This window comes from Glycine soja, chromosome 7 (assembly GCF_004193775.1).
Source record: "Glycine soja cultivar W05 chromosome 7, ASM419377v2, whole genome shotgun sequence".
NCBI lineage: Eukaryota > Viridiplantae > Streptophyta > Magnoliopsida > Fabales > Fabaceae > Glycine > Glycine soja.
This window is the reverse complement of record NC_041008.1, coordinates 11674355-11685257: the sequence shown is the minus strand read 5'-3', so window position 1 is coordinate 11685257 and position 10903 is coordinate 11674355. Positions and strand designations below refer to the sequence as shown.

The 10903-nt window shown below is 37.8% G+C and overlaps 1 protein-coding gene across 1 annotated transcript; it reads left to right on the top strand.

Annotated features, from left to right (window-relative positions):
* LOC114418754 (transcription termination factor MTEF18, mitochondrial-like) lies at nucleotides 1-8240 on the top strand. Its single transcript, XM_028384247.1, has 2 exons — nucleotides 1-4036; nucleotides 4903-8240. The coding sequence occupies exon 1, from the start codon at nucleotides 25-27 to the stop codon at nucleotides 1819-1821; it is 1797 nt and encodes a 598-aa protein (XP_028240048.1). The 5' UTR covers nucleotides 1-24; the 3' UTR covers nucleotides 1822-4036; nucleotides 4903-8240.
* The last annotated feature ends 2663 nt before the right edge of the window (nucleotides 8241-10903 follow it).

Below are 10903 nucleotides of genomic sequence, written 5' to 3'. Positions count from 1 at the left end.
GGCATACTGCCATCCTTGGGGCAAATGCAAATCAAATTAAACAAGAGGAAACAGCAGTTGAAGAGGAGAAAAGCAAACAAAGCAAAGCAAAAACCCTGGCTTCAGTTCAGAGCAAAAAAAAAAAACATGTCCCTCCACCGCCATGTTTGCACAACCACCTCAAAGCTCTCAGCAGCAGCAGCAGCAGCAGCAGCAGCAGCGATCCCTTGGAAGTACAAGAAGTTCGCGATAGCACAGGGCCAGAAGTCCCTCACTGACTACCTCCACGCTACTCGCTGCATCCCTTACGCCTACGCTGACAAAATCGCCAAGAACTCCCTCACATCCCTCACCACCCTCATCACCACTACTCTCGGTGGTTCCTTCTCCCCTCCCCACTTCCCCCACAACCTTAACAAGTTCCTCAGGTACCACCCCATCAACGAATTCGAGTTCTTCTTCGAGAGCATCGGCATTCATCCCTCCAAGCTCGGTTCTTTGCTGCCCCAAGACAATTTTTTTTTCTCAGAAGATGATACCCTTTTGAATGCTGCTCGTGTTCTCCATGAATTTGGGTTTCCCTGGGACAGGCTTGGGATTTTGTATGTGGAGAGTGGCTGCTTTTTCAAGTGCGGTGCTTCTGAGTTGAAGGGTAGGCTTTGTAGGTTCAAAAGGTATGGTTTTTGCAATGCGCAGGTTGTGGGGATATGTTTGGCTTTTCCCTTTGTGTTTGATGGCCAAAAGGGTGATGAGGTTGAGGCTTTGTTTTGTGATCTGGGATTGCTGTTTGGGGAGCTTGGTTTGGCTGAGTGTGTTGAGGGGAAGGGGAACAATAGTGTTGATGATTGGATTGGGGTGTGTAGGAAGATAAGGTTGTTTTATGATTTGAATGGTGGGAGGAGCTTAGTGGAACTCGTTGGAGGGAACAATGGTGTTGGTGTAGGTGTCATTTTGGAGCATGGGGAAGAGGAGTTGGTTCAAGCAACTGAGTATTTTTGTAGTTTTGGTGCGAAGAAGGAGGATGTGGCGCGGTTGATTGTAGATGGACGGGAGTTGTTGGAGCTTGATTTGAAGACACGGGTGGTTGATGTGGTGAAGCTGTTGAAATACTTTGGAATGAGCTCCGACGATGTTGAGGATGTTAGGAGGGATTATGCTCATGTGTTGGGGACAGTTAAGATGGGTAATCTGCCCAACGTGATGAGGGCTTTGGGTTTACATGAATGGTTCTTTGGTAAGATCAAGGATGGGAATCATTGGTTGTTAGTTAGTTTTGTTGCGAGCTATCCCAATGAAGTCCAGGATGAAGGCTATCTAGGTTGCTTGAAGGCGATTCAGGAGTCGAGAACCCCAACTCACAATATTAGCAAGTTGAATTTCTTGCACGCCATTGGCTTTGGCGAAAATGCTTTGACCATGAATGTGTATGCTCAGATGCATGGAACAAGTGTCGAGTTACAAAAGAGATTTGATTGCCTTCTACGTCTTGGGATTGAGTTTTCGAAGGTCTGTAAGATGATCACGATTTATCCTAAGATTCTTAGCCAAAACCCTCAAAATTTAGAGCAAAAGGTTAATTTCTTTTGTCAAGAAATGGGACACTCGCTGGAGCATTTGGTAACTTTTCCAGCATTCTTGTGCTTTGACTTAGAGAACCGCATTAAGCCTAGGTACAGGTTCCATATGTGGATTATGGAAAAGGGTCTGTCTTCCAAAAAATATTCCATTGCAAGCATGGTTGCGACAAGCAACAAGAATTTTGTTGCTCGTGCTTTTAAAATTCACCCAGCTGCTCTGAAACATTGGTTTGAGCAATTCTATCCAAGAAATTTGCAAGTGTGATGACAATGATTTTTTACAATTGTGATTGTCTATGAAACTCCAACAATTATTCCAAACTAATTTGTACAGATTCTTAAACTTGGTTACTTCCTATTTTTTGGTTTGGAGTTGAAGACAAACCTTTCGGAGTTTGGATATTGTTGGAGAAATTGTGAGAGAGGTGTATTTGCTTTGCAGTGATAGTGAGACATTGAGAATGACCTGGAAATTTCTTATCATGCTTTACTTCATTCTTATGACCTGATCTCAGTCCTGATTCAGACAGAAAGAAACCACAAATTCTGTGAACCATTAGTTGTGCTTCTTCAAAGTGATTATATCAGGTAGGACAACCATTTGTAAGTATTTGTACTTTTAACACGACTTCATTGATTTGATGCTTTCAAATGAACTTGTTTTCCCCTTTAAATTTTAAACTTGTGTATATGATAAATAATTCAGAAATTATTCAGTGCAACTTTGATGGGATGGTTAAGGCCAGAGGTTGGCTCATATACTGGTACTAAACTTTATTACATTCTAGAAGCTTTAGAATGGGTAGAGTTTCCCATTACCCTAAACTTTTAATCATAAATTTTTTTTCAGTCATAGATTCTTGGGCCTTAGCACATGTTTGGAATATCTAAGGTTTTACCATAGAAGATCAGATTATTCTAATTATTTCCCAATATACTTGTTTAATACTAACAATCTAAATATATAAGTATTTCCTAATGAGTAATGATATAGCTGTTCAGGAAGTGGATTGGATGGGAACAAATGTTTTAAGTATTTGTTTCTCTTCCTCTCTTGGATCCAATGTTGCTTATGAATAGTTTCATTCACTTTTGCATGGCTTTTCACAATTATTTATTTGGTTTCTCTATAAAGATTAGTTGTTTATCTGTTATCCAGAGAGGTTGGTAATAAGTCACCAGAAATTCTAGCATCACTTAATATTCTTCACTTTATAGTTATTTTACTGTAGAAAAATGGGGAAATCTAAATTTTGATGAATTTCTTTTCAGTGAGTGTAACGAACTGAGAACAGATCCATCTTTCTCCAGGTAGGGTGAGGATTAGGGAAGGGAAGGTCTAGAGGGTTACTTTCTATTATATGTAACACCTATTAATGGATCCCAAGGTGAAGAATCAAGGATATGAAACCTTTTTATACAAGACCATCCAATTGTTTGCATATTACCATATTTTATTAAATACCATTATGAAAGGTTATAAGAAATGACATGATGGAAAGTAATATTAGGTGCATTTCAAAGCTCTGCTGCATGTTATACCATAGCAATCTTGACCTGCATTTTTGGCAGAAAAATGATATTTTGTCTAGGATGGAAGTTGTACAATTGAATGCAAGTCTATGTCAAGTCATTCTGTTTCCAGATTTCTGAATGTTCCTAGGACCATTTCTAGCTCTTCTAATGCTTTTGTGGGTCTTGTCTAGTTGTTTTACCTTGTTTCCGAATACTATTTATGTATCAAACATCTTGTGCATTGACTTTCATATAAGAGTTTTGTAGAAGTTTCACAGAAAATCAGTTTGAAATTGAGTTAAACTAGTATCTGCCACAGTGAAATATACTGCAACTTTTATTACTGTTGTTCAGGACTGTCTAGTTCTGGGGATGCTGTTGGAAGATTTCTTTTACTAAAATTTTATTCATGTTGCTAACTTATTCGGGTGATTATTAGTATTGGAAGATATCTTTATTACAGGACTTGGAAAGTGGAAACTTATATTGGGATAATTCTTTAATGTTTGATTCTTTCCTCTTTGGTTTTATTTAATTATGTTTAGATTTTTGTGTATTACAATCACTATTTGAGATGTTGGAGGATGATGCTCCTCTTTCTTACTTAAAAGTAACGCTGCATTCCATTATGGCCTTAACCAATCTTGAGTTACAAAGCAGGTAACAGAAGTTCATTCTTTCTTAAAAGTAAGACTGCATTCCATTATGGCCTTAACAAGGTAACAGGGCAGTTCATATATGCACTCACCCAAATGCACACTCTATTTCTACATTTTTTCATCTGAATCAGTCCTAGTTTCTATTTTCTTTCTTTTTTTCAACAATGTCTCTTTCTAAAAGATTTAGAGAATCAAGGTGCTCATTGGTAACCTGAACTTCCTTCAAGCTCTGACCCATTGAACTAGAAGATTATTTTCTTGTGATCCATTTCTCTTGCATCTTCATGTGCAATGCCATATTGTAAGGTACAGAATATCTGATTCACCTTATTAAATTTTGGTTGAACTTATGTTTTTGGTTTTTATACTTAGGGTGTGCTTATGTTTCTATGGATCACATAAATAGTTTTGGGAAATTCACATTTGTCGAGCTTGAAATAAAGTTTAAGAATTGAGGCTTATCTTTAGCTCTCAATGGAGTATCCGAATATCAATTATTAATTTGGTGGGAATTATAAAAAAAAGGCAGGTAATTGTGTTGAATATTTGTGAAACTACTGTAACCGGAATTTTGGAAATAACTCAAGTTGTTTGGCTTGTTGTTTTGGTACATATGCTTACGTAAGTTTTTCCCAATCCCAAGTTTCCTTCATATGCTATTATAGGGCTCATAAATTGAAAAAGAGATGTATGTCCCACATGAACAAGTAGAAACTTCACATAATTAAATTAAAAAAATGATTTAAGAGTGTGGAAAAGGTGATTGAGGTTGTGACTTGTTAGTTGGAGTGACTATCTTGATGACATGAGTATCCTTTATAACATGAGTATTCTTGATAATAACTTAACAAATAATAGGGTAAGCAAATATTGCTCGCTATCTATCTTAAACTCACCTTTGCACAAATTATGATTGAGCTAAGACAGTGGAGGTTTAGGATTAAGTGTTATTGTTTCAGAGACTTAGGGAGTTTAGGTTTAGGGCGCTTTTAATTTGCTAAAAAGACAAGACAGACAAAACAATGTTAGACAAATAGCTGAGTCACAAAACAACTTTTTGTATTGTATGCTGTTTGATGGTCGATGCATAACACTAATAATTTTGTGTTATATCTTGTTTGATGTGCTTATGTACTGGATAAAATAATATAAATTTTACTACAAAATCCTAGGTGCATTAGTAGCTCCTTGATGGCGCAACAAAGGAGATACACCTCCACAGAGGAGGTGCGACCCCTGATGCCACCGGGCGTTAGGCCTCGTGGCGCGAGGCTCCCATAGGGTCACGGTATGGCAGCAGTGACATGGTGGTCAACACGACCTTGTCGGAGTTGGCCAAAAGAAAAAAAAAATATAGCAAGGAGGAAGATGACAATGGAAACATTTGAATAAATTAACAATGAAAAGAAAGAAATAATGAGTAAAAAGAGAACAACAACAGTCCATACAGCCCTTGTCGGTGGTCAAGGTGCCCATGCCTGTGGTCAAGGTGGTCCTCACTGGCGGCCATGGTATGATGTTTGGAGAAGGAGGTTTAGAGAAGGAGATGCATATGGAAAAAGAAAAAAAAGGTGTGGGATAATGAAAAGTTGAAAAATAGAGATAGTATTGTATTTTTACTTTTGTTAGACACTGGAGAAAAAATTGTATGAGGTTTAGTGAGTTACAAGTTTTTGGGTATTTGTCCAGTCCATCATTCTTTATTTTGTACTATCCCCCAATCATTTTTTAAATCAAACATTGGACAGATATTTTTGTGTTGTCCAGTCTTTTATTTTTTAACGAATCAAACGCATCCTTAGGATTTACAATTGTCAATCGTGGTTACTTATATTTTTCCTTAAAATATTATCTTACTAACTTTTATTGTGCTTGTTTTGTGTGCTCCATGTTTTGACCAAAATGAAGAAAATAGAGAAACCATCTTGAATCATCAAGCCTACTTTGTACTAGTTGTGGTGATATCAATGTATATACATCTAGTTCAAAAGTCTTATGAATTGAATAGTAAACACCTAGTTAAAAATAATAGCAGCAGACAAGGTGGGAAACAAAGCTTGTGTTTGTATATATATACTGCTTTATACTATTCTAGTACTAGACCTGCTTTTAAGGCATGATAATTAAATGTTATCTAATGGTTTTTGTTTGTAAGAGCTAAAAGGAAACCATAAAAACATTGTGTTACCAAACAAAGGCATCACCAATGTTTTAAGAACCCGGACTGGACAAAACCTGATGGCTCACCCAATTCGTTTTGCTAAAATGATCAGAAATGTATTGGACTCGATGTGACCAGATTGAAGCAACCGATTTTGTAGAAAATTGGTAACTGCAAAGACTAAGGCTACCTCAGAAGTGAATGACTGAGGAGCAATAGAAGCTTGAGCAGAAACTCGAGTTTGGCTAGAAGAACCAACCTTAGCTAATATTCCTTTTGTGGCTTTTGGTGGGAACTTCTGGAAGGATGATGACAGTGTTTTGGGGGACCTCACAATATCTCATGAAATAACCCAGATCCAAAACCTTCCTAAGAGGCTTCAACACTTGAGAGACTTGTCCTACTCATTGATTGCGACAAAAATTACTAATCAAAGTGGGGGATCCAAGTATCCCATTGTCTGTCAGCACCAGGTAGGTGATATGAGAAGAAATGAGGGAGCCCTAATCCATATCCATCCCTATTTGGATCCCATAAATGAACTCAACCCGATCAAAGTTGATGTTAGAAGTGTGAGTAATGGGCATGAGGTTGCAATAAAAGAAGACATCCCAAGAATTTGTTAGAGTGATAATGGATTCCCTAAGGATCCTTCATGGAGTGTTCTTGGAAGCTTGAATCCTTTGTCCGACATGTAAAGCTTAGTAGCCATCTTCTTGTGATCCTTGGTTCTATTCAACCACTAATAACAAGGAGTGAGGAGAGCATCAATATCGGGCATATGTTAGAGGTTCATCGGGGTCTTCAAGAAGTTGTTCAGAACATCAAATTTCACAGTCTTGTCCCACACCTTGACCTTGGTAGGATAGGTTCCCTCCGTGTCATAGGTGTTGGTATAAAACTCCATCATCAACGCCTCATCAATGTTGTCCTTGGCCAGGGTGGTCAACATTTGATCCCACTTATAAGGCCGAACAGTGTGCCTTGAAAGGCAAGTCTTCCTCAAATATGGAGAATTCGATGCTATTAAGAATGAGTTGGAGCATTGCAAGTGGGATCGGATGTTGACCATCCTGCCAAGGACAACGTTGATGAGGTGTTGGTGATGTAGTTTTATACCAACGCCTATGATATAAAGGGGATCTATCCTACCAAGGTCAAGGTGTGGGGCAAGACTTTGAAATTTGATGCCTGCACCTTGAACACTTTCCTGAAGACCCGAGTGAACCTCCAACCTATGCCCGGGAATGATGCTTTCCTCACCCCTTATGATTAGTGGCTGAAAACACCAAGGATCACACGGTGATGGCTGCCAAGATTTGCATGCCAGGCAAAGGATTTGAGCTCCCGAAGAACACTACAGGAGGGTCCTTAGGGAGTCCATGACCACTCTTACCAAGTCTTGGAGTGTCTTCTCTTATTATAACTTCATGCTCACTACTCACCCTTGTGACATCAACTTTGATCATGATTGGGTTGAGCTCATTTATGGGATGGATATGGATTTGGGATCCATTATTTCTTCTCAAATCAGCCAACCGATACAAATTAACTATAGGATGCTTGGATTCCCTGCTTTGATTAGTAATCTCTGTTGCGGTCAAGGAGTGGGACATGTTTCTCTCGTGTTGAAGTCTCTTGGGAAGGTTTTGGATCTAGGTTATTTCAAGAGATACTGTGAGGTCCTTGTAGACATTGTCATCGTCCTTCTAGATGTTCCCACCAGATGTTGCAAGAGGAATGTTGCTGCTGAGGCTGTTTCTTTTAGCCAAGCTCGGGCTCGTGCCCGAGCTTTTGTTGCTCCTCAACACTTCACTTCTGAGGCGACCCTCCAGTCTTTGCACGTGGGATAGTTGTTGTTTCTTTAGAGCATGCACCACCTCTCTTTGCACTAGCCTTAGACTACAGTGGAGGCCTTCTTTGGTCGTGTTCAGTGGCCTGGGGTCAGGCCTACTTTTCTTGATGAGGAGCGTGTTGCTGCGCAGGGTGCTTAGGATGGCACTGATGATGATGATGCTGAGGATCAGGGAAGAGGTGGGAGATGGAGGAGTAGGAGTTGGATTTGATTAGGAGATGGAGAAGGATCAGGATGGAGGACATGGCTTCAGCTGAGGCCATGTTTGATTTGATTAGGACATATTTACTTTTCTGCATTTTAGTTTCAATTGATACTTTTTAATTTAGGATTTGGTTATGTTCAGTTTAGCTAACACTAGTTTATGCGTGTGCTAGTTGTTATTACTATTTTGGGGGTATGAACTTGGATGTTGATTAGTGTTTGGTTTGAGACGTAATGCATGTTGTGTTGGAAAAAAAATCGTTCATGAAAATTGAGGTCTTGAGTGAATACACGTTTTGGTCCTTTGATGGTTTTATAACTTTTATGTGCATGAATGATCAAGGTTATCTTGCATGGTGTGAAGCGGTTTGAATTAAGTCTTGAATGTTTTATGTTTATCCGTGTGAGTAGTGTGCATTTGTTTGATGAGAGAATCGTTGGTTTTGCTTGCCCGATTTTGCATGATTCTTTGATTTGTTTGAATGCACACATGAGAAGGATATGATCAAGACATTGTTTGTTTTAATTTTAGTTTCAATCACTTAGCCAAAAAGTCAGCCTTGTGTGTATGAATGATGAATCCCTTGTCACCCCCCTTTTGAGCCTAGTGTAATGAATGAATTTGTTCTTGAACCCATGAACTAGATAAGAAACACAATATGTCCACCTTTTCTCAGGGAATAGGAGACCATATCATATGTTTTAAGGCAAATTTGTTCTAGATTTGAGGGAGGGTGATATTTGTAAATGAGTGATAGATGGAACTTTTGGAAACAACAACACACACAAAGAGGCACATGCTAACTTTTAAATATATATAGAAATCAAAAAATCAAAGTAAAGAAATAAAATTATTGTTGATTTTGTTTATGTAGTGTAAATAAATAAAAGGTTATTATTGTGAATTGGTTGCCTCATGAAATGAAAAAGGGAATAGTGAATGCTCTCCCAAGACCTTTGGTGTTTTGAATTCAAGAAAAACCAAATTTCATTGTTAGTCCAACCAAGTTGCAGACTAATAAAACCCTTAGTGATCCATCTTTGTGTGTAGGATTGCAATGAGTGAGATGATGTGCAAAGTTGAGTTGTGTAACTCCAATTGGTAAAAATGCCAAAACACTTGTGTGCTTGAGTAACACACTAGCCTTGTGAGGAATTGAAGTTTTCTTTACTTGTTCATTGCTTAGTGTCATGCTTGTTGACCTCTTGAGCTCTAAGTGCATTTTCTTTATGATTTCATCATTGGTAGTTTGACAAGTGTGATCTTGTCATTGTGTGGTTGGATGTGTTTGAAAGCATGCTTGTGTCTTGGAAATTTGGGATTGATCATAGTCCTTGGTCTTACCATTGATCTAACTTAGCTTAGGGTTTCTTAGTTATTAATTGGTATAGTTTTGTTTCCCTTTTGCTTGAGGACAAGTGAAACTTAAATTTGGGGGAGTTGCCAAAAACTTGTTAACCAGATTAACAAGTGAACTAAATCGCATAAGTAATAAATACACTGTAAGACTGAGAGTGGTGTCCACAAGGACTAAGCTTGTGCTAAACAATTTGTGTAAAACCAAGTTATAAGCAAATGGAAAAATTTGTTTAATGGAATAAATGTAGAATTTAAAATTTATGAACTAAGAAATAATGTATAAACATGGCAAATTTTCCCTAAAACTAAAAGGCTGCAAGCGAAATGCTCTTGTTCTTTGTCTTCCTTTATCGCCACATCAATGTTGTGTCTTCCATCATTAGAGCTAGTTGTGCCTTCAAAGTTCAGAGTTGAAACCCCTATATGTTGGGAAAATTACACAAATTTCTTATAAACAAATTTGTGAGAAACAAAATAAATACGAAATAATCACACAAAATTGATAACAAAGTTCATCCAATTATGCCTACGTCTCCAGGTTATTGCACACATTTTATTGAAAGAGAAAATTATATAATAGGCGTTTACAAAACACTCAACTCATAACTCAACTACACCTAGAAAATATATAAATATTATTTTCTTTCTCTTTTTTTCTCTTGCTGGAATTGATTGTATAGTAGTTATAGTAGGGCGGTATTTTTACATGCACAGAGAAGTTACATTTTGCTCATTTTTTTTTCATTTTTATTCTACCCAATACTATATTGGTTTTTTGTTTTATTCTCCATAAAAGAATGATACGCTTCATTCATTTTATTGGGTTGTATGACCAAGTCCAATAATTTCCCATTTGAAGACTAATTTCAATTTGTCTCCACATCTTGATCAATGCAACAACTTTCTCCAGTTTGTTATTCACACAAGCCAATTGAAAGTTGAACACAACTTTAGTTTGTCAATAGTCACCACCTTAGTTAACATATCTGTTGAATTCCAACTTCCTTGGATCTTTCTCAATGTTAGCACCTTACCCACCAATAGTGAAAATGTAACCACTGGTACTTCTTCGATGATCGACTTCACCTCCAAAGTCTGTATCTACATAGCCTTGTACATTTAATTTTCCTTTACCAAAGTACAGACCCTTTGCTATGGTGTCTCGTAGATACCTCAAAATTCAATTAACTGTTTTCCAATGAGCTTTATCCGAATTTGACATAAACCTACTTACAACTCCTATTGCATGGCCAATATCTGGACACATACAAACCATCGCGTAAATCAAACTTCCAATGGCTGAAGCATATGGAACCTTAGCCATGAACTCTCTTTCTTCTTCCATCTGAGGTGACTGATCCTTGGATAGGCAAAAATGACTAGCCAAAGGTGTGATAACTAGCTTAGTATCTACCATGTTAAATCTTTGCAAAACACGGTTGATGTACTTTACCTGAGATAATTGCAAAACCCTTATTTGGTTATCTCTCAAGATTTGCATCCCAAGGATCTTCTTTGCTAGACTCAAATCCTTCATGTCAAATTCTTTTGATAGTTGCATCTTCAAGTTTTTAATTTCATCCATATCTAAAC

Excerpts from the sequence above, each read along its gene's own strand:
- LOC114418754 (XM_028384247.1), top strand. The coding sequence starts at position 25 with ATGCAAATCAAATTAAACAAGAGGAAACAGCAGTTGAAGAGGAGAAAA.